The sequence below is a fragment of the Podarcis tiliguerta genome (genome assembly GCF_965153285.1).
Source record: "Podarcis tiliguerta genome assembly, chromosome: 16".
Lineage (NCBI taxonomy): Eukaryota > Metazoa > Chordata > Lepidosauria > Squamata > Lacertidae > Podarcis > Podarcis tiliguerta.
In genome coordinates, this window is record NC_139549.1 from 777,400 (window position 1) to 801,341 (window position 23,942).

General features: G+C 50.9%; 2 protein-coding genes across 3 annotated transcripts in view; one reads left to right on the forward strand and one right to left on the reverse strand.

Moving 5' to 3' along the window:
- LOC310666072 (uncharacterized protein) overlaps positions 1–23,942 on the forward strand; it is a 1,539,811-nt gene that overhangs the window by 307,772 nt on the left and 1,208,097 nt on the right. The window lies entirely within an intron of this gene.
- PEX19 (peroxisomal biogenesis factor 19) lies at positions 6,389–20,037 on the reverse strand. The gene is made up of 8 exons (XM_083416780.1): positions 19,891–20,037; positions 17,110–17,219; positions 15,166–15,331; positions 11,669–11,754; positions 9,912–10,073; positions 8,596–8,772; positions 8,452–8,496; positions 6,389–7,545 (listed from the first exon to the last, which is right to left on the reverse strand). Exons 1-8 carry the CDS (start codon positions 19,952–19,954, stop codon positions 7,459–7,461), a joined length of 897 nt encoding a protein of 298 aa, XP_083272906.1. The 5' UTR covers positions 19,955–20,037; the 3' UTR covers positions 6,389–7,458.

Here is a 23,942-nt window from a genome sequence, read left to right on the forward strand (position 1 = left end):
GTGGCGTTGCCTCTCTCAGCTGGAAGACCCCTCCTGTCCTGCAGGAGGTTGGACTAAATGGCTCTTTGGGCTCCTTCAAAAACTACAATTCTTTGATTCTATGACTTTCAAGGCTCAGGCAATTGATGGGCCACCGTTGATGCACCTTAGCACCCCTGTTGCTACAGGGATCAAAAGCGGCAGTGGGAGCTCATTTTGCAAATAAAGACATGAGCAGAAAGTTACAGGGAGTGAAATTCCTACAAATGGTTAGAACGAGTCTTGTGGCACCTTAAGGATCAGCAAATTTACAGCCACACCTAATTTATCTCAGTTTTATTTTGCCCGTGCACTAATAAGTTTGGGGTAGCAGATAAGGGATTCTCTTGCTCCCTCTTCCCTCACTTTCTTGAGACTTGGTTTCACCGTTGCATTGCTTTGAACTTTTCCCTTTCTTAAAAGCAACAGACGCAAACACACAGTTTTTATATACAAGCATGTGCAAGCAAAAACATGAATGTTTAAGTATCAACGCTCACTTATGTAAGAGTTGCTGGAGTAACCCAATCAGATGGGCAGGTTATAAATAATAAAAATATATTATTAACACTCTGGTTTCTCTTCAGATCATATAAACCGTTTGCCTTGTTAATACTATTTATCTGCACGAATCGGTTCTGTTCCAATGAACTAAAGGCCCCACTGAAAAGACTGGAAATTTACTGCCTTCCAAATCATTTGAGATGCACATTTGTTTATTTTTAAAATAAATGGCATTTCAGAAATATTAATAGTCTGCTTGGCATCCCAAAAAAATATTGAAGCAGCATGCGAAAGGAAAAAAAGAGGCATGCAAGTCCCAGCAACCAAAGTAAATCAGCATGAAAATACATTCTGGGCTTCACAGGGGAGCGTTTGACTGGCCCTCCAGTGGAAGGAGCCAGAGACCTCCTAACAGATGGCACCATTTGGTGCCACACAACTTATTTAGATATATAATCGTTTTATCTATATTATAGTGTGTATGTGTGCATGCTTTTTATTGTATCCATAATTGAACTTTACAAAGAAGCGCAGTCAGAGAAAGACAAGACGTGATTATACAGCTCACACAGTGTCCAACTGGCTGGCCTTGGGGCCTGACCCTGCCTTTCAGCCTGACCCACCTCACAGGGTTGTTGTGAGGATAAAATGGGGAGGAGAGCCCCTGAGCTCCTTGGAGGGAAGAAGGTGGGATAGAAACGTAATAAATAAACAATGTCACTAACATTTCATCCGGACCCAAAACTTTCCTGCCACATCGTTTGACTGGCATCATGGTAAGCATTATACTATACCTCTCATACCAGAAAAACGTCTTTGTAACTCAAAACATAGTATGAAAAAGGGGTTAGAAGATTCCTCTGGCAGCAATAAGACATAGGTTACTTAAATAAAAATTTATTTTATACACACCAATGGGCAGCTCTCTCAATTTTATGTGTTTGTGTGTGTATACACACACACACACACACACACACACACACAATCTATCTATAATACTGATAGAGACAGATCTGGATAAATGTTGGGGCTTTGTTTTAAACAGGGGGATCCAGCCATGGTTTCTACGTCCCGCAATGAGACTTGGGGGCAGCCTGATGCCTGCAAGGAAGAACCATGAGCCTCATTCAGTCTGCAATCACCACCCGGAGGATGAATCTCGAGTGCAGACCTCAAGATCCTGACTAATTCCATTTAATTTTTTCTTCCCCTCCCACCCACCTTCAGCTCCTCCGTTTCATTTAACAGTCAGTCTCCATTCTGGTTAACTCAAACACTTGTCTGCTGTTTGTGACATTTTGGTTTGGTCCTGATCAGGATCCTGCCCAGGTGTGGACTGGGAAATTCTTCTTATGGACCAACAGCTATTGCCTTCGGACTTTGTACGCTGCTGCTTCAAACTCTTGTTTTACAAGTCATCGTATAAGAAAGTTTTCTCACCCTTAAAAGTGGGATATAAATCTGTTTATGTGTGCAGATCTCTGTGTGTGCATTCTCTCTCTCCACTCACACACATACAGATATACACACAGAAGCAGAAAAGATGGCAAATCGCAAACAAATGTGCTCCTAATTATTTCATATCCATGTACACATCACTAAATATATTCAATCCTAAATTATGCATTTTCATAACTTGAACCATATTGTGGATTTCACTGGAGTCCAAGATTTGAAGGAATCTCTCTCACAGCTGGTCACCTACCTCACCAGGTTGTTGTGAGGGGAGGAAAAATAGGGAGAACCATATTTTCTACTTTGGACTTCTTGGAAGAAAACTGAGGTGCTGATGTATTAATAAAAAAACAGCATTGGGCTGAGAAAGCTCTGAGTTGTATTTAACGAGAAGAGTGGTTCCCAATTGGGGGTCTGCAGGCCCCGGGGTGGGGTCCACGTAACCCACCCAAGGAGTCCATGGCACCATTCACATAACAAAAACTACCTAGAGATATCAAAAATTTCAGAAGTAGGGGGATTCACGGATTGGCTTTTGAAAAACAAGGGGTCCTCAGTACTTAGCTAACTGGGAACCACTGAACTAATAGATCTAAGTTAGCCATGCCCATTCATCTGCTTCAAATCCCTGTTCAGCTAAAACTCTCACCCATGAACTTTGGACTAGTCTCTCCTCTCTAGGCCTAACCTAACTCACAGGGTTGTTGTCAAAATAAAACCGGGAGCTCCTGAGCTCCCTGGAGGACAAAAGCGTAATGAACGAATAAAAAAGATAAGATAGGAAAAAATAATGTAAACAGACTTAAGCTAAAGAGAAATACAATTAAATATGAATTGCTAAAAAAGGTAAATATAAACATATGATAAATATAGAGAAATGATATAGCTGGCAGAAAGATAAAATATAAATGGACACCTTTAGCTAAAATGATAGAGATTACATATAGGAAGATAAGTACAGATAAAGACGACAGATGAATAGATAAACAGAAACTAGTTACAGGTAAAAAAAATTCCTTCCAATAGCACCTTACAGACCAACTAAGTTTGTTCTTGGTATGAGCTTTTGTGTGCATGCACACTTCTTCAGATACACATGTGCATGCACACGAAAGCTCATACCAAGAACAAACTTAGTTGGTCTCTAAGGTGCTGCTGGAAGGAATTTTTTTATTTTGTTTTGACTATGGCAGACCAACGCGGCTACAAAAGAATTTCAGAAATGGACTGGAAAGAGAAGTTGCTGAATTGCAACTTATTACCAAACTTAAAATCACGGAGAGACCTGGTTTGAACAGAGACATTGGATTCTTATCTCATTATACATGATAAAGCTATTTTTGGCCACTTAACAGTCGTCAACAGGTTTACCACACCTATCAGCCAATCACCCATTCCCCCCCCCCTTCTGAGTAACACCCCTCCCCACCCTCCCACTATATATAAGGGTCTGGTGACTTCTGTTTCAGTGTATCTGAAGAAGTGTGCATGCACACAAAAGCTCACACCAAGAACAAACTTAGCTGGTCTCTAAGGTGCTACTGGAAGGAATTTTTTAAACAGAAACTAACAGAGATAAACAGAGGGAGGTGACATGGATAAACATAGATATCAGTGAATAAATATGGATATAAATACACAACAGAAACTGAACATAAACTGAGATAAAGTTACGAGGGCGGATGAAGAGGGAGATTGGCCCTGCTTAGAAAAAGAAATGTCTATTTTTAGGCTCCGCCTCATTTTGGCGACTGGAAGCGGCTGCAACCTGTTCTTAATATTGTTGTGTTTTAATTGTTGTGACCTTAAGGGCAAGTGAATAATAGCAGCGACCACGGAGAGAATGGGCAAATGGCAGAAATAAGCACAAGCCAGGGATGACAAAGGGGGGACAAGGGGGGGGGGAGAGGCCAGAAGAAGCAGGGAAGGGAGGCAAGAGAAGGCAAGGCGCCCCGAGGGAACCCCAGGGCCACGCGGGGGGGGGGCAACTCTTAAGAATAGAGATATAGAGGGGGGGGAGCCCCTTTTCGACCCCCTCCGGCCCCTCCCCCTCCTCTTGGGGGGAGGGGCTCTTCCTGAAAAACGCCTCCTCCCCTCCCCCACCCCGCTCCTTCCTTCCCCCGGGAGGGGCGTTTTCTCAACCCACTTTGGGGGGGCGACACCATAAACAAACAAACCACCCTCCTCCTTTCTGCAGGGTATTTCTATGGGGGGGAGGGGAGCAGGACCCCCCCCGTTTTCTGCCCTTCCTTCCCTTTCCCCTCCTTGGCCTTCTCGGGGGGGGGGTCCTTCTTCCTTCCCCCAGGAGTGACGTTTTCTCAACCCAATTAGGGGTGTGTGAAAGGATGCGGGGGGGAGGGGACACCATAAACAAACAAACAAACAATCCTCCTCCTCCTTTTGCAGAAAACCGGGGGGAGGGGCAGAAAACCGGGGTAGCCCCCCCCCCCGTTTTCTGCCCTTCCTTCCCTTCCCCCTCCTGGTCCTCCTCGGGGGGGGGGGTGTCCCGGTCGCCTCAGGGACGGAGGAGGGTGCGGGGGGGGGAACAAGCGCCCTCCCCCCTCCCCCTCCCCCCCCTCACCTCTGGAGGCCGCTCCGCCTCCCCCTCCGCCGCCGCCTCCAGGCCGGGGGGCCGCCGCCACCACCTCCGGCGCCGCCGCCATGGGGCCGCCCAGCCGCCGATGCTCCCCGGACGCCGCCGACCCCGAGCAGCGCTGTGTGTTTTTTTCCCTTTCTGCGCTTTACGGCCCCCCGACCACGACACTTTGCGACACTTCCCAGGCAACCGACCCCGAAGGAGCGGGGGAGGGTGCGCGCATGCGCGAGGGAAGTGCTTCCGGGTTGGGAGGGGAGAGCCGCCGAGAGGAGCGCGCAGAAGGGCTCTGAGGGGGGCCATAGAGAGGCGCGCGCAGAGCGGCAGCTCCTCAATAACAATTAAAGCAATAATCAAAAAACATCGTATTGTTTTATTATATCGTATCATATGTTGTTGTTGTTCAAGCACCACCACGATCGGGCTCCCCCATTTTAATTTCTAGGTTCCAGTCCTCCTTTCAAGGCTTCCAGATTGCTTCCTGTGGCAGAGAGTTCCGCAGTTCAACTCTGTCCCGCCTCAAGGAGGCCTTTCTGTTATTTGCCCCGCATTCAGCGTCACAGAATATCCAGGAGTTCACAGCTGTCCATGGAGACACAGCAGCCTGGCTTCTGAATCAAACCAAAGGGGGGGGGGGCATCTAGTCCAGGACCAGATACATATGGGGAGCAGGAGAAGAGCGCTCTACCTCTCTTTCAAATCAGAACCAGTGAAGGTCCTGTGTGAGTGTCTGGAGGCAGTTGGAGGATGGACGGCGGCTAAGGGATTGAGGTTGAATCCTGACAAGACAGAAGTACTTTTGGGGGGGGGACAGGAGGCGGGCAGGTGCGGAGGACTCCCTGGTCCTGAATGGGGTAACTGTGCCCCTGAAGGACCAGGTGTGCAGACTGGGAGTCATTCTGGACTCATGGAGGCGCAGGTCAATTCTGTGTCCAGGGCGGCTGTCTACCAGCTCCACCTGGTACGCAGGATGAGACCCTTCCTGCCCGTAGACTGTGTCACCAGAGTGGTGCATGCTCTGGTTATCTCCCGCTTGGACTACTGCAATGCACTCCACATGGGGCTACCTTTGAAGGTGACCCGGAGACTACAACTAACCCAGAATGCAGCAGCTAGACTGGTGACTGGGAGCAGCTGCCGAGACCACATAACACCGGTCTTGAAAGACCTTCATTGTCTCCCAGTAGGTTTCCAAGCACAATTCAAAGTGTTGGTGCTGACCTTGTCAAAATATCAACAAAATTTAAAGTTTTACAGTGCAAAGGAGGTGCCTGCTTAATATCAAGGAGCAGGGAGTTCCAGAGATTGATTCCCTACAAGTACATAATGGTCTCGGACCTGATAATTCGCACATCATGCTTTGCAATCTGCTGGAAAGGCCTTGTTTGCTGCGCCACGAAGGGTCTTTGGGGTGGGGCTTTCTTGGTGGTGGCTCCCTGCCTGTCAAACTTCCTCCCCAAATGGCATCAGATTAACTTCCATGCAAGGATCATAGATCTGTAGTTGGAAGGGACCTTCAAGGGCCATCTAGTCCACCCCCTTCCATGCAGGAATTAATGTTTTGGCATCACATCAAAATGCACTTGTGACAGCTGCAACTTTTGGGAAGGATCTTAAAGAAGCGAACTAGGGTTGCCATACGTCCAGAATTTCCCGGACATAGCTGGCAATTTGTCAGTTGGAAGCAGTGTCCTAGGGGAACTGGCTGAAATTATTCTCACACAAAACAGGGTGTCTGGAGTAAGCCTTGACTTCTCTCTCTCTACACACACACAGTGTTTCATCAAAAGAAAACGCAAGGAAGCGAAAAAGAGGTCCAGGATCAGCTTTTCCACCTTTATTTTTAATAATTATCCTTACACACACACACAAACACCCCTCCCTCTGAGGTTCTGCCAGTCTCAGGAAGGAGAGCAGACATAAAACCCCAGAGCCCCCCCCCCACCAGTCCTGGCAGGGATGAGGATGGTGTGGCCCCCCCGACTGACCTCTCCTGGCTTTCTCTCTGGCCAAGCCAAGGTCCCGGGGGCCCAGAGATAGAGAGGGGCAGTGTTAACCAGAGGGGCAGGGAGGGTTAGTATTGAAAAGTGGGGAGAGAGGGCACCCAGCAGCTGTTTGGGACAGGGACGTTTTCAATGTCCCCATTTAAATCAGTGCTTTCTGAAAATCGCCTCGGCCAGCATCCCCACTGGGGCTCAGGTGGGGCCGCTGGACGCTCCCTCTTCCTCCCTGCCAGGTGCGGAGGGGATTCTGGTCCAGCGCCAGCACTTCTTGTGAGGCCCAAAACCGTCACAGAACTTCGAAGGAGTGGCGCTGTCCGGCTTCCAAAAGGCAGATTCCAGGGAACCCCAGGCAAAAAAAGGAGGACCTGCCGTTGCCAAGAACTGCAGGCCTAAGAAAATGGGCCCATTGGCGGGTGCTGTTGCCTTCTATGACCCCCCCAGAACCCCCACCTGCCTGGCTCCCTCAAGAGCCAACCAGGGGAGCAACTGACACACACACACACAGCGGCTGAGCTCCATCTGTTAGTCGGTCCAGGGCAGGGAAGGAGAGGGAAAGAAGTGGGGGTGTCTCTTGCACCCCCGCATACACACACACACACCCAAGGACCCCAGAGACGGCAGCAGCATGTCCATTTACATCCCTTGAGACTTTCTGAAAGCCTCTGACTTGTATCATCCTATTTGGATTTTTTCTTATAAAGTTCCCCCGCACACATACGTATTAACACAGTCAGCCCAGCCCCTTTTAGGCACCTGGTGATTGAAGAAAACCAAAATAAAAGGAGGTGGGGAGGGGGAGAGAATCAGCCCCCCCAACCCCAGACACAGTAACGCCCCTCCGGGGACCCCTCTGCCGCGTTCCTCCCGGTCCGCTCGCTCTGTGGGTCACATGATCTGGCACTGGTCTCCTCCTCCCGAACTGGCAGCGTCTGGCAGGTTCATTCCCTCCAGGTCGAAGTTCAGGCCGGGGGGCTGCAGGAGGAAGAAGATGGAGAGAAGGGGGAGATTAGCCGGGACCCCTGCATTGCAGGGGGTTGGACTAGATGACCCACAGGTGTCCCTCACCACTGTGCCATTCTATGGAATATTTCCTGTTGTGCCGGAAGGACATTGACCAACAAATTGCAAGAAGGGAGATTGTGACTGAACCTCAGGAAGAGCTTTCTGAGCACAAGAGCCGTTTGGCAGAGGAAGGGGCCCCGTCTGAACGTTGGCGCTCCTTCGCTGGAGGTTTCCAAGCAGAGGTTTGTTGGCCACCTGCCAGGGATGCTTTCGCTGCGATTCTGGGGGGGGGGGGTTGGACTAGATGGCCCTGGGGTATCCCTTCCAACCCCACCATTTTTTGATTGGCTTGCAGGAAGGAAAGGCGTGGGCAGAATTAAGAAGGGAGCTGTGGTCCAACTACAGTGGTGCCCCGCAAGACGAATGCCTTGCAAGACGGAAAACCCGCTAGACGAACGGGTTTTCCGTTTTGGAGGTGCTTCGCAAAACGAATTTCCTATGGGCTTGCTTCGCAAGACGAAAATGTCTTGCGATTCCTGGGGTGTTTTTTTCGCTCCCCACCCCCTTTTTCTAAGGCACTAAGCTGCTAATAGCCTTTTAGCAGCTAATCCGCTAATCCCTTAAGCCTTTAATAGCTGCTAATAGCCGCTAAACCGCTAATAGCGCTAATCCGCTAATAGGGTTGCTTCGCAAGACGAAAAAAACGCTAGACGAAGAGACTCACGGAACGGATTCTTTTCGTCTTGCGACGCACCACTGTACATCTGGAGGAAGGAAGGAAGGAAGGAAGGGAATGCGGGCACGACAGGGGGGAGACAGAGAGACAGAGAGAGAAAGGAAGAAATGGGTCGCCATCTGCCCCCGGCCCAAACTCACCGATTCTCCCGCCAGTTCCTTGGGGGGGTGGCCAAGGTCTTGGAGCTGGAAGGCAGACAAAACAGGCAGCGGCATCAGCAAGGGAAGCATGGCAGGGGACTCCATTCCCTGCCCTCCGTGCCCTCTCCCCAGCCCCCTGCCCACCTGCTGCATGAGGTCCAGGACCACCTCGAAGCGGGCCTTGTGCTCCGTGTCCCCGTCGGTGGGCAGCTCGGCCTCAAACTGCTCGCAGATCCTGCCCATGATGCTGTGCTGCTCCTGGTACTTCTCGAACTGCTCCTGTGGCAGGGAGTCGCGGTGGCTCTGCAGCCATTCTGGGTACTGGGGGAGGAAAAGAGGGGAGCGTGGGCCACGTTGCTCCGTCATGGACCATAGGGAGCCTGACTTGGGCTCATCTTCTTCAGGACTGTCTACACCAGGGGTAGGCAACCTAAGGCCCGGGGGCCAGATCCGGCCCAATCGCCTTCTCAATCCAGCCTGTGGACAGTCTGGGAATCAGCATGTTTTTACATGAGTAGAATGTGTCCTTTTATTTAAAATGCATCTCTGGGTTATGTGTGGGGCAAAGGAATTTGTTCATTCCCCCCCCCCCAAAAAAAAATATAGTCTGGCCCACCACATGGTCTGGGGGATGGTGGACCGGCCCCCCGCTGAAAAAGGTTGCTGACCCCTGGTCTACACTAAGTGACAGCCATGGCTCTCCAGGGTTTCAGGCGGGCATCTTTCAGACAGCCACACCTGGAGAAGCACTGAACCCGGGTCCTTCTGCTTGCTCTTTAACACTGAGCGATGGCCCTTTCCACTAAAAATGAAGCAGGTTCCCAAGTCCTCATTGTTCTAGTGTTGCTTTAAACACAATATGATACAATATGATAATCTTTATTGTCATTGTCCCATACAGAACAACGATATTGGGGGGGGGGGGGAATCGACATAAGACATTCAAAACCCACAAGCCTGCTATCCCAGCTATCCCAACCTGGTTAGCCCCCTAAAAACTCTGATACCCCATTTTTAAAATACAATATACTCGCATAGAGACTCCTTACACTGCATTTAAAACCAAAATCACATTTGGATAGAACTTTTTCTCAGGCGGCTAGTCCTGGCCTTTCTAACCCTGGACCTGAAGCTGAAAGAGATCATTTCCGGGGTGCGCACTATCCTGTGCTATCTCTGCCGCTTTCTTATGGCACCTGGCAGCATAGATTTGATCCAAGGTGGGAAGAGGGCACCCAATTATTCTCTCCGCAGTCTTTACAACCCTGGACAGCCTTGGTTTTTCCGGGAATGTAGGGAGCAGCCTTACACCGAGTTCAGACCATTAAGCCCATCTACGCTCCTCTCCCATCCCTGCTTAGGATGTCAGGGGCTGATCCTGGGACCTTCTGCATTCAAGGCAGCTGCTCTGCCACTGAGCCACGTCCCCCCCCCCCCCGGGGTGGGCCCTTCCGCCTTACTTTCTCCGTGATCTCCTTCAGGGAGGGGTAGAGCACATCTTTCGACAGCAGGTTCTGCATGATGCTTTGCATTATGGGCAGGAGGCTTCCTTCCCCGTCTCCTTCCTCCAAGCCGAGGCCTTCCATGGTCTTCGCAAGCTCCTCCTCAGAGACGCTGGAGTTCTGCGGGAGAAGGAGGGGGGGCGGCTGTTAAGGAGGCTGGGCGAGGAAGCCAACCTCTTCATGGAAGGAAAAGGCACCAGATGACCTACAGCCCCGCCGGCTACGTTGTAAGCCCACTGCCCCATAGGAGGCTACCAACTCGGACGGCTTTAAAAGAGGATCAGACAAATTCATGGAGGAAGGGAGAATCCTGCTCTGGGGGTTTCCCTTGCCAGAGTGGCGCATGCTCTGGTTATCTCCCGCTTGGTCTACTGCAATGCGCTCTCTGTGGGGCTACCATTGAAGGTGACCGGAAACTACAACTAATCCAGAATGCGGCAGCCATACTGGTGACTGGGAATGGCCGCCGAGACCACATAACACCAGTCTTGAAAGATCTTCATTGGCTCCCAGTACGTTTCCGAGCACAATTCAATGTGTTGGTGCTGATCTTGAAAGCCCTAAAGCAGGCATAGGCAAACCTGGCCCTCCAGATGTTTTGGGGCTACAACTCCCATCATCCCTAGCTAACAGGACCAGGGGTCAGGGATGATGGGAGTTGTAGTCCGAAAACATCTGGAGGCCGAGTTTGCCTATGCCTGCCCTAAACAGCCTCAGCCCAGAAGACCTGAAGGAGCGTCTCCACCTCCATTGTTCAGCCCAGACACTGAGGTCCAGCTCTGAGGGCCTTCTGGCGGTTCCCTCACTGCGAGAAGTGAGGTTACAGGGAACCAGGCAGAGGGCCTTCTCGGTAGTGGTACCCGCCCTGTAGAACACCCTCCCACCAGATGTCAAAGGCATAAACAACTACCAGACTTTTAGAAGACATCTGAAGGCAGCCCTGTTTAGGGAAGCTTTTAATGTTTGATGCATTACTGTATTTTAATATTTTGTTGGAAGCTGCCCAGAGTGGCTGGGGAAACCCAGCCAGATGGGCGGGGTACAAATAATAAATTGTTGTTGTTGTTGTTAGTTCTCAAAAGTGGCCAGCTGCGTGCCCCAAAAGGAATCTCCCAAGTGGGACCCTGAGCACAACAGCAGCTCTGCAGTTACCCGCCACCTGTTATTCTGTGGTAGACTGCTCTTGGGCATGGAGGTTCTGCTATCACAGGAGACCTCCGCATGGCGAGCCTGGCCTTCTGGATCAGGCCAGCGTCCCATCTAGTCCCAGCCAACCAAATGCCCCAAGTGGAATCCCGCAAGCGGGCCCTGGGTGCAAGAGAAGCAGCAGCGCTCTCCTCGCTTGCAGTGAGGGCAGCGACTGGGATTTGTTCTTCTCACGCCCCAAACAGGCGTTGACGAAACAGGGGCTGCAGAGTAGATCCGCCGCTGGAAACGCAGAGGAAGCGTTTTGGAGAAGCCAGGGAGGCAGAAAGGGGTTCAGAGCTTCTCGGTGGTGGCGCCCGCCCTGTGGAACGCCCTTCCATCAGATGTCAAAGCAATAAACAACCACCTGACGTTCAGAAGACATCTTAAGGCAGCCCTGTTCAGGGAAGTTTTTAATGTGTGATATTTTAGTGTATTTTTGGTCTCTGTGGAAGCCGCCCAGAGTGGCTGGGGAAACCCAGCCAGGTGGGCGGGTTACAAATAATAAATTATTATTATTATTGTAATACCTGGAGGTCGTCTGCGTTCTTTGCCAAGCCGCTGAGCGTCTCTTTCAGGCAGGAAGTGAACTCCTGCTGGGAGTTGGAGTCGCTTCCTGCAAAAAAGCGAGGGAGAAAGTGTTTAAGAGACCCCTGAAGAGGAAAATGCATTTGGTTTTAAAATGAAAAATACTGTTTATATATTTAGACCACTTCTATACCACTTAATAAGTTTTCTTAAATATATAAATCTCTTACGTGGTGTACGAAAATCCAAAGCAACGACTAACAACTTGAACGACAAATTGTACAAAAATATAAAGCCACACACACACATTTAAATATATAATTCCTGAGAAAGTTGAAGCAGTTTTAATCTGATCTGGTGTTTCAACTTATGCAAGTTTTAAAGCACTGTCGTAATTTTTTCTTGATTTTACTGTTTTATATTTTTGGTAAATCGCTTTGAGGGTTGTCGTTTGTTTACACAATCAAGCAGTGTATAATTTTTACAAAATAAATAACCCAGCGTCTGACACACCTGCCCTCTCGGCCTCTTTGCTCTCACCCAGGAGCCTGAAAAGGGATGCAACCTCACCGCTCCCCCTGTCTTTACTCTGAAAGGGCACCGGAAATCCTGCAACGGGAATTTGAGACCCCAAGGGCCTGAGATTCGCTTGAGGGAAGAAGGGCTTCCCACAAAACATCCATCAACTGGCATAACAAAGGTCGCCATTCTGTGCCGAGTTGCCCTGGGGCCCCCAAATCCACCCATCAGAAAAGTTGCTTGGAGTCAGGCAACGCTGGCATTCTGACTCCAGGTCAGGAAGAACTTTCCAGGGGAAGAGCCATTGGATAGAGGAGCAGGCAACCTCCGAAGGTTGGGGCGAGATCTCTTTCAGAGGCTGGATGGGCATCGTGCGAGGGAACCTTTAGCTGTGATTCCAACTGTAATGGTAAAGGGACCCCTGACCATTAGGTCCAGTCGTGGCCGACTCTGGGGTTGCGGCGCTCATCTCGCTTTACTGGCCGAGGGAGCCGGCGTACAGCTTCCGGGTCATGTGGCCAGCAGGACTAAGCCGCTTCTGGCGAACCAGAGCAGCGCACGGAAAGGCCGTTTATCTTCCCCCCGGAGCGGTACCTATTTATCTGCTTGCAATTTGACATGCTTTCGAACTGCTAGGTTGGCAGGAGCTGGGACTGAACAACGGGAGCTCCCCCCGTTGTGGGGGATTCGAACCACCGACCTTCTGATCTCAATTCCTAGGTTCTGTGGTTTAACCCACAGCGCCACCCACGTCCCCACATACAATTCTACGTGTAGCAACAGCAGCAGCAGCTCACCTGGCCAAATTCTGTGCAACTGCCATAAAACTTAGGGAACAAGCTGTACTACTAAAACGATTAAGGTTTTAAATGACAATTTTAGGTTATATTTTAGATTTAATGTATATTTTTAACTGCCACTATATCTGAATTGTCTCTGTTATACCCAATTGCAATTCAATGTATTCCTGTTGTGTTTTATGATTTCCCTGATATTGTAAGTGAGCCAGAACTGGTCTGTGGCCATAATAATAAAATTCATTCATTCATTCAGATTCAGCTCTCCTTCGTTGGAGGTTTTTAAGCAGAAGTTGGAAGCCCACACAGCATTTTCACTAGCTTGAACTCACGCAGCTGAGGCTGCGGTTAGAAAATGCAGGGATCTCTTTGGGGCATCAAGGCATTTTTAGCTAACCAGTGGGAGTCCGGTTATGTTTGTGTGTGTGTTTTCAAGAGCATTCTTTTCAAAGAGCCCCTTTCAAAGTGACAGTTTTAACACATATTTTTTATTTAAGTAACAGCATAGCGGTACGATCTCTTGATTGATGTAAAGCAGCATGAAAGGTGCTGGGTCTAATGTTCAGATGGAGGCCCCTTAGCTTTGCTTCATAAATGTGTGATGCTTAGGGTGGGTGGGAAAGCACCCCCACATTTATTTTGAGAAGCCTGGAAGTCTTCGTTTTGAGAAGGACGGGGTGTCAGTGTGGGCTGCTGTCCTCCAGAGACGGTGGCACTGCACAACATTTTGGGGCGGCTTCTCATGGAATTGTGGAGTTGGAAGGGACCCCCAGGGCTCATCTAGTCCAGCCCCCTGCAATACAGGAATTTCAGCTGAGGCATCCAGGACTGATGGCCATCCAGCCTCTGCTTATAAACCTCCAAGGAAGGAGAGTCCGCAACCTTCGAGGGAGACTGTTCCACTGTTGAGCAGCTCTTACTGTCAGAAAGTTCTGCCTGATGTTGAGTCAGAATCTACTTTTTGTAACTTGAAGCCATGGGTTCGAGTCCTGCCCTCCAGAGCAGGAGAAAACAAGCTGGCTCCATTTTCCATGTGACAGCCCTTAAGATATCTGTTCTCCAGGCTAAGCTGTCAGGAGCTTGTCCTACTCTCGAGTAGGACCCTGGCAGAGACACATGCCCGGCTGGCATGTTCTCTCCCTCCTGGTCCTTTGTTCGGGAGCTTCAAAATCTTTCTTCAGGCCAAACATCACAGCGACCGATGCCAATCGACACCGGCACACTTAGGGATCCGCAGAGTTGGTGCAGTTCACGTAACAGACCTCAGCAACTGAGCATTTTGGCTAATCTACTTTATTTGCATATAAACACACAAAGAGCAAGGCAAGATGGCTCCCTCTCTCTCTAGCATCAGACAGCAAAGAGAGAAAGAACAAAGGACAATAGTCCCACTTCATGGAACTCAGCAACACAAACATCCTGTCTCCGTCACTTCCCACTCTGTGGTGTCAAAACATATACCGTCATGTGATAGACAAAAATCCCATGACTGCAGTCACAGAGCAGGAATTCTAACATCCGCAGCTCCCTCAACCATTCCTTGGCTTCCAGACCCTTGACCATCTCAGTCACCCTCCTCTGCACACCCTCCATCTTTTCAATATCCTCCTCCAACAGAGGTGCCCAGAACTGGACACTGGACACCAGGAGGGGTCTGACCACGGCAGAATAGAGCAGGACTATCACTTCCCTTGGGACGCGGGTGGCGCTGTGAGTTAAACCACAGAGCCTAGGACTTGCTGATCAGAAGGTCGGCGGTTTGAATCCCTGCGATGGGGTGAGCTCCTGTTGCTCGGTCCCTGCTCCTGCCAACCTAGCAGTTCGAAAGCAAGTGCAAGCAGATAAATAGGTACCACTCCAGCGGGAAGGTAAACAGTGTTTCCGTGCGCTGCTCTGGTTCGCCAGAAGCGGCTTAGTCCTGCTGGCCACATGACCCGGAAGCTGAACGCCGGCTCCCTCGGCCAGTAAAGTGAGATGAGCGCCACAACCCCAGAGTCGGCCACGACTGGACCTAATGGTCACGGGCCGTTTACCTTTTTATCCCTTCCCTTGATCTGGGCACTAGACTCTTCTCTTTCTAGCAATGTCCAGATGGAGGGAGCAAGTTCTGACCCTTTCCCCTAAGAAGAGGGGCGGAGAAGAGGGGAGGATCTCAAGAAACTCCCCCAAAGCCACTTGCTCACCGACTCTGCCTGCTGCTTCGGAGAGCTTCTGGAACTGTTCCACCAGGTGGGGCTCCTCCTCCGCCAACTCCTTCATGGCCTTCTCAAACTCAGCCGTGGCCTGGGAGGCCAGTTCGCTATCGAAGAGGTCCTGGAAGAACTTCTCCTGCGAGGCAAAGAGGGAGTCCTGGGAAGAGAAAAAGCGAAATGGGTGAGATGAGATGGGGGCCCCAGCACCCCTTGGATTTAAGCAGAGGGGAAGCCCTGGGTCTTGCCACTGACCCACACGAACAGCCCACAAAACATTTGCCCAGGCAGCTGGCGAAGTCCAGGGCCAAAAGGAAGATAAATAAATCTGTGCTTAAGAACTTTCCTGTCCTTCACTAAGAAACCAGAAGCATTTTTACTTGGCATTGTAGGGGAGGATATTAACAGACAGGATTATGAGCTGTTTTTATATGCAACAACAGCAGCAAGAATATTTATTGGCACAAGAATGGAAGCAAGAAGAATTACTGACGAAAGAAGAATGGCAAATGAAATTAATGGACAATGCAGAATTAGATAAATTAACAAGAAGGATTCGAAACCTGCAGATCAGAGATTCTTGGAGGACTGGAGTAAATATCTGAACTATTTGAAAAGCAATTGTGATAAACAGATTACGCTAGGAGGACTGCAAGAAGTTGTGTAAGGAGGACTTTGCAAAATACTGCAGAGATTATGAAGAGAACTGTTAGTTAAGGACAATTAAAAGTAATAAGAAATTAAGAAATGCAGAACAAGTGATAAAGAACGGAAAATCTTCAGAGCTTGTTGACAGAAGTCTAAATTACTGTGTAAGATAAGAAGTTATGTTAAATGATTGTTGGAACTTATATGTTAAAAAATTAATAAATATATACCGTATTTTCCATTCCATAGGACGCACTTTCCCCCCTCCAAAAATGAAGGGGAAATGTGTGTGCGTCCTATGGGGCGAGTGCAGGCTTTCGCTGAAGCTTGGAGAGCCCCACCACCAGCCCCACAAACTCGGGGGACAGCAGGAGGCGCAGCGTGCCTTTCCCGCTGTCCCCCGACTTGGTTAGAAGGCTGGTGAAGGGCTTCCCCCTCCTCCAGCCCCGCAAGCTCCCAGAGCGATGCCAAAGCTGCACGCAGCTTCGGCATGGCTCTGGGTCCTGTTCTGGGGGCTGGGGGAGGGGGAAGCTCACGCCTGGGGGGGGGGGGAATAAAAAAATTTCCCTTTATTCCCCCCCCCCCAAAAAATCTAGGTGCGTCCTATGGGCCGGTGCGTCCTATAGGGCGAAAAATACGGTACATAAATACAAAATAAGAACTTTCCTGTCCACTCGGCTGGAAACAAAACTCACTCACCAGAGGAGAGCAAGGCCAGGAGCTATTTCGGAGCTCAAATCAGCGCCACACTCGGCCCTCTCTGACATTCACACAAGTTCTTGTGTGGCCTAATGGGCCTATGTCACAGAGCAGGCACTGCAAATTGTTCTCAGGATCAAGAACATGGGTAGGCAAACTAAGGCCCAGGGGCTGGATCCGGCCCAATCGCCTTCTAAATCGGCCTGCAGACGGTCCGGGAACCCACGTGTTTTTACATGAGTAGAATGTGTCCTTTTATTTAAAATGCATCTCTGGGTTATTTGTGGGGCATAGGAATTCGTTCATTTCCCCCCCTTATATAGTCCGGCCCCCCACAAGCTCTGAGGGACAGTGGACCGGCCCCCTGCTGAAAAAGTTTGCTGACCCCTGATCAAGAAGCTGTAGGCTGTTTCAGCAACGGGGAGAAGAAGCAACGGGCAGTCAGAGGTCCTGTCCCTGTGCGACCCTCTCCCCCTGCCGAGACAAGACCCCCAAGGTCCATCTCCTTGGGAGCAAGGGGCTGCCCTCTCTCCCCCAGCCGCCCCACACACCCCCACATTCCCAGGGGGGCGCTCAGGTCGCCTGCCCTACCTTGGCAGCATCTCCAGGCGATTTCTCAGAGACGCTGCCGTCCCCCACGGAGGCAGTTGAAGGGGGCGGTGATGGGACTGGCTTGGCCTTGTCAAAGTCATCGAGGGCACCTGGGGGGGGGGGGAGAGAGAGAAAGAAGAGTGATGATGCAAGGCAGGGGGGGCATTATTGAAACAGCTGCCCCCTCCCGAGGGAGAAGACGTGAGCAGGTACCATCTCCCCGAAATCCAGAAGGCAAGGGAGGGGTTTCTTTGCTGGGGAGCCCAGGGGGGAATTTCTGAAGGAAAAGGCACTTTCTGGGGGCTTCCCAGCACACAATGGTGCAGGAAGGTTCCCAAAGGGGGCGAGATCACTCCCTGGGGGGCGCTGTAATGATCCGGGGGCGGGAGCAGCAATTGGGGGGGGGGCGTGAATAAAAACAAGGGAGCAGTGGAAGAATAAAATTTTGAACAACCGTTTGCACACATTTCATCTGTTGCATAATGACGCTGACTGATGCAACATGAAGTCACAGTGATTATTTTCCAAATAAACACACAAAATGCAAGTTATAAACGATCAGCAGCCGAGTCGGCCGGTTGTTGCCACGTTTTGATAAATAATGTTATAATTTCAAGCTCCAAGGTGCCTTATTTACAACTTCTTTCTTTACTATTTTTATTTTTAATTGTTTATTATTATTCTTTTATTTTAATTTATTTATTTATTTATTTATATTTTATTTTTCTTTTGCAGGACGTAGGTGGAAATATAGATACATAAAAGAACACAGATTTGTCACTGCTGCGTCCGCTTCCAACCTGCTCCTTAAACCGCCCAGATCCTGAGCAGAATCTCTTTTCCAGACTCCACCTGGGAAGGAAGGAGCGAGTGCGAGGAGGCGGACACGGAGGCCAGGATCCTGCCCCTATTGAGCTCAAGGCAGATCCTGGCTCCAGTTTGCCTAAGCAAAAGCGGGTTTTTTAAAAGAACGGGAAGCCCGAACGTTCAATCTGGCAGGGCTGCGAAATGACAGAATATCTGCAGCGATCATCTCTGACACACCAAAGTCCTTACGAAAGGAGATAAAAGTTCAAAGCAGTGATGCAACTGAAAGCGAGACCCACCTCCAGACTCTTGCCTCACCCAAGAGGTTCACGTTGCCAGCCTTGCGTTGAGCAACAACAACAATCCCTGCTGAATAGGGGCGCTGGATGAGGTCCTGGGAAAGGCCCGGGTTCAAATTCTGCCACTCCGCCAGGGAGGAGTGTGACCGCTGCCTTTCAAGCTCACAAGGTTGTCGTGGGGATTAAAGTGTGTGGGGGGGGGGAGACACGCCACCTTGGGGAAAAGGTGGGTCAAAATGTGCCCCACAGCAAAACGTGCATCGTATTTTGTTTTATTGCTATTTATGTATTTATTCATTTGTTTCATAAAATCGGTATACCACTGTTGGTGTTAAAAAAATTAATCCTCATAAAGAGCAAAACAATAAAGTTATCGGGAAAAACAGTTAAAAGCAGCTGTTGGAAACATTTAAAAAATAATTAAAATCAACAATCAGCTAAAAAGTAAGACACATGTAAACATCCCGCATATCTGGATACTCTTGCTTAAACAAAAATGTTTTGAGCAGGCGCTGTAAAGAGCACAGCATAGGCCCCTGTCAAGAGGCAGGGAGTTCCACAGGGTGGGTGCCAACACACTAAGATGCTGGTTTCTCACGGCTGCAGAATGGGTGCCGTACGGCCCCTGCACCAGTGCCAGCTACGCAGATTGTGTTGATTTAGCAGAGTGGCGTAAGATGATCCCTGGTCCTAAGCTGCTAAGGGCTTATATTGTAATATCCTGAATTTGTCAGGGCAGCAAAAAAGGGCAAGGCACAAAAATGCACTCGTGAGCGCCAGGTGAGCCGCCAGGGAGGAGGGTCACCTGCTGCCACAGAGGAGCCCCAGGGCAGCCTCGCCCCTCTGCGCCAGCTCACAAAGAAACCCTAGACCTGTGGAGTCGCAAGGGACCCCCAGAGGTCATCCAGCCCAACCCGCTGCAATGCAGGAATCTCAGCTAAATCTTACATAACAGATGGCCACCCAACCTCTGCTTCAAAATCCCCAGGGGGAGTGCGTCATGTGGGGACGGGGAGGGGGGCACTGTGCCCAGCGATGGGGGTCTCCGTCACTCAGCCAAGAGGGCATTTATTTTAATTGGGGGAGAGGTGGGGCAGGGTTTTGACTCTTCCTGCTGGGACACGTTATGAGAGACCTTCCCACGTGCAAACACATATATACAGGCTTCTAAGCAGGGATATATGAAGGGGGGGAGGGGGAGAGAGAAATAAGCTGTATATGGGGCAGCCCCTTTTAAGGAGAAATGTGGGGAGAGTCTCTTTAAACGCCCCCGCAGCGGGGATTCCCTTTGGGATGTGTGAACAGGGGAGGCATGGGGGGGTCAACCCCCGTGTCAGACACTTTGGGGGGAAGGTGGGGCATGGAGGGGGGAGCCTCTCCCCCCACCGACACGCAGCTGCCCCCCAAACCAGCCGGGGAGGCCTGGCAGGCGGCAGCCCCAAGGTCAAGGTCCTTTGCGGGGAGGCTCTCTTTTTCCCTGCCCCCCTACGGGGTGGGGCAGACCCAGACCCTTCTCACCCCACGGCCTGACACGCGTGTCGCCACCCTGATCGTGTGAACGGGGGTGGGGGGGAGGGAAGAGGGCAGTTTCGGGGCGGGGCTTGGGTTTGCGTGGGACTTGGAGGGGGTCCCCCTCTACCCCCCACCACCACCCCGGGGTCTCCCCCTTCCTTACTCTCGAGTAGCTCCTCCAGCTCCGCGTCCTGCGGCTGCTGCTCTTGCGGGGCGGGCGCCGCCATGTCTGCCGGGAGGGAGGCGGGGAAGCCGGGCAGGAAAGCGCCGCGGAGCCTCGGCCTCCTCCTCCTCCTCCTTCTCGGGCGGAGCCAGCCGGAGCCTCGCCTTCCCTTCCGCTCCTCCGCCGCAGCTCCGCCCTCCGGGATCGGGGCCCCTCCGCTTCTCCGGGGAACCCAATGGGTCTACTCTGAGCAGGGCTCAGCTTCTCGTTGCGAGCCTCTTGCGGGAATTTGTGCATAGGGGTTTTTTTGGGGGGTTGCCCCTCCAGCAGATCTCATGCACATGCAGCCCACTACCAAAATCAGCACCATCACTTTTGTGACTTTTGTGATTTGTCCCCACAAAACACTACATCACAGTTTCTTGCTATCCATTCAAAGGGCCTTTGCTGCACGATACCAAATGTAAGAATTCACTGATAAATGTTCCTATGTACTGGCTCACTGGGAAAACTTCAGAAATTCATCTAGACCTGTGAGCTCAGCTATTCAGCAGCCCCTCTGCCTGAGGGATAATTCCTGGCATCCTGATACCTGAATGCCAGACAGGTAGCCGTTCCAGAAATAACAAACCCAGATGAAGACAAAAGGGTGGGATGAACTTGGCTGGGAAACGGGGAAATGTAAAGATCTCTTTTGTTCCACTTGCTGGGTGTTTGGTGGAGGGCAAGGGGAACCATGGGGCAGGGTCCAGGATGCTCAGATTCCTGCCACCAGACCTCCCCTTTCATGATGTATGAGTGATGTAGTTTGGGCGGGTGTAACATGGGGATTAAAGGGACCCCTGACCTTAGGTCCAGTCGTGACCGACTCTGGGGTTGCGGCGCTCATCTCGCTTTATTGGCCAAGGGAGCCAGCGTACAGCTTCCGGGTCATGTGGCCAGCATGTGGCGAACCAGAGCAGCGCATGGAAACGCCGTTTACCTTCCCGCTGGAGCGGTACCTATTGATCTACTTGCACTTTGACGTGCTTTCGACTGCTAGGTTGGCAGGAGCAGGGACTGAACAACGGGAGCTCACCCCGTCGCGGGGATTCGAACCACCGACCTTCTGATCGGCAAGTCCTAGGCTCTGTGGTTCAACCCACAGCGCCACCAGCAGCTAATAAAAGTTTGGGCGCTCTTTTGTTCGGGGCTTCCATCTTGTTCCACCTGGTGGCAGGTGGGAGTCCTGTCGCAAGACAGTCTTCAATAAAGACCAAGCCTCCTGGCTGCTGTTTTGCTCTGCCATTCCTGGCTGGTGTCCTTGTTTTTTGTCCAAGGGAGCCCTCACGTTTCTCCGTTAACAAGCCAAAGATGATTATAATGGGAAGGAATTGTAGTTTGGAAGGGACTCCCAAGGGTCATCTAGTCCAACCAGCTGCAAGTGCGGGGGGGTCGCAGCTGAAGGATCTGCTTGGGCCGAGAAAGGCGCCCCCTGGAAGCACGGATCCATGTCTCCCCACGGTGCAAGTCGCTTCTGCAAGGCAGGGAAAAGGGGGAGTCTGGATGCGAAACACGCTTGTTTGCAGGAAAGCCTCAGCTGGGAGAGGAGGGTCCAAAAACCCCAGGACGCCCTTGAACCCAGGGCTGCTCCCCTCCCCTCCCTTTCCTCTAAGGAGCTCAGATCAAAATGAGCAGATAGGTTCCTAGCTGGGGCAATCAGAATAAGGGCCACCGACTGCTGATTCAGGACTTTAAATTATGCTCTTATATCAAATTTCCTTTTCTGCGTATACTGTAATGTTTTACTGTTGCTATGGCCATTGGCTATTGCGAATGAAGTTTAGATAGATAGATAATTTATTACGGTCGGAGACCAGCTTATAAAACACACTTGGGGGTTTTATCTTATCATCTCAGGCAGATCACATCTTGTTTGCATCATGTTTGCCAGTATGCATGATGCTTCTCCCTTATGGAGCAACCGTACTGCGCAACTGGCCAGAGGAGCCTCTGAAATTATTCTTCTCGTCTTCCTGTAAGGAGCTCAGGGAAGTTGTGGTGGCTGCATTAGATCAGGCATGTCCAGTCTGTTTCGGGGGCCTAATCCAGCCTACCGGTCGGTTGAATCCAGCCCCTGTGGCAGTTTATTTCCCAGGGTAAAATCCTAAAAAACCCTTAACAACTTCTAAAAAAGAGGTCAACTTTGGGCCTTCACTTCATCACATCTGGCCCTCTGAAAAAATTTGGACGCCACTGCTTAGATATTCCCAGCTGGGACGCCTTCCTCCTCCTCCCCCCCCCCCCCCGCCTTTGCCCAAGGTGTCTTCATCACCACCTTCCATCTTCATCAGGGGGGAGAAGAGGGCCCCCCCCCGCCTTTGGGCACCCAGAGCTGCGTGTTTTTAGGGACACCCTCTCCACCCCTGGAAGTTGCTTCCAAAGTGTTCAAACTCCTGGTGGGACGATGGAAGGAATCACGGCGGAAAACCCATTTTGTTGCTGTTCCTTTTCGGCGCCCCACGACCCGCCTCGCCGAGAGAGCCCCCCGGAATACTGCTTTGGCAATGGGCGGCCCACCCTGCAGGGGTGGCGGGGGGGGGCCTTGGGAGAACAGGCCAGGGTGCTGCCAAGGCTTGGTTGCCACGGCAACTGCGGCCCACTACTCAGGCCAAAGCCTGAGCCCAGTTTTGAGGGGGCTGCCCCTGGTCTCCTAAGCAGCTGAGGCGAAGAGGGGGCTGCTCCCCCCCCAAAAAAAGTGGGCACGGAGCTCCCAGACCCCCTCCTCAAATCCTTCCCCTCCAGGGAGACCCTCTCACTTCATCCCTTACAGCAGTTCTCAACCTGTGGGTCCCCAAATGGACTACAACTCCCATCATCCCTGAACTCTGGCCTTGCTAGCTATAATAATAATATAATAATAATAATTTATTATTTGTACCCCGCCCATCTGGCTGGGTTTCCCCAGCCACTCTGGGCGGCTTCCAACAAAGACCAAAAATACACTAAAATGTCACACGTTAAAAGCTTCTCTAAGCAGGGCTGCCTTCAGATGTCTTCTAAAAGTCAGTTAGTTCTTTATCCCCTTGATATCTGGTGGGAAGGCGTTCCACAGGGCGGGTGACAATACCAAGAAGGCCCTCTGCCTGGTTCCCTGTAACCTCACTTTTTGCGGGGAGGGAACCGCCAGAAGGCCCTTGGATCTGGACCTCAGTGTCCGGGCAGAACGATGGGGGTGAAGATGCTCCTTCAGGGATACTGGGCCTTTGAGGCCGTTTAGGGCTTTCAAGGTCAGCACCAACACTTTGAATTGTGCTCGGAAAGTTAGGGGTGATGTGAGTTGTAGTTCAACAACATCTGTGCCACTGTATTCTGCTCTGGTCAGACCTCACCTGGAGTACTGTGTCCAGTTCTGGGCACCACAGTTCAAGAAGGGCATTGACAAACTGGAACGTGTCCAGAGGAGGGCAACCAAAATGGTCCAAGGCCTGGAAACGATGCCTTATGAGGAACGGCTAAGGGAGCTGGGCATGTTTAGCCTGGAGAAGAGGAGGTTAAGGGGTGATATGATAGCCATGTTCAAATATATAAAAGGATGTCACATGGAAGAGGGAGAAAGGTTGTTTTCTGCTGCTCCAGAGAAGCGGACACGGAGCAATGGATCCAAACTACAAGAAAGAAGATTCCACCTAAACATGAGGAAGAACTTCCTGACAGTAAGAGCTGTTTGACAGTGGAATTTGCTGCCAAGGAGTGTGGTGGAGTCTCCTTCTTTGGAGGTCTTTAAGCAGAGGCTTGACAACCATATGTCAGGAGTGCTCTGATGGTGTTTCCTGCTTGGCAGGGGGTTGGACTCGATGGCCCTTGTGGTCTCTTCCAACTCTATGATTCTATGATCTACTGGTTGAGAAAGGCTGCAAGTTATGGCTCTTCATAATAGTCCATTACACCCACTTTAAGCCCCCCCCCCCAGTTAGGGACCCCACTCCCACCTCCCATATCCTGCAGTCTGAACCTCAGTTACCCAACATGCATTTCCGGCCCCCTCCCTCTCACTGCAGTCCCATTGCACC

Excerpts from the sequence above, each read along its gene's own strand:
- PEX19 (XM_083416780.1), bottom strand. The coding sequence starts at position 19,954 with ATGGCGGCGCCCGCCCCGCAAGAGCAGCAGCCGCAGGACGCGGAGCTG. Across the intron at positions 8,497-8,595 it reads TCCTGGACCTCATGCAGCAG|CTCCAAGACCTTGGCCACCC; the intron begins GTGGGCAGGGGG and ends TCTGCCTTCCAG. Across the intron at positions 7,546-8,451 it reads AGGAACTGGCGGGAGAATCG|CCCCCCGGCCTGAACTTCGA; the intron begins GTGAGTTTGGGC and ends TTCCTCCTGCAG.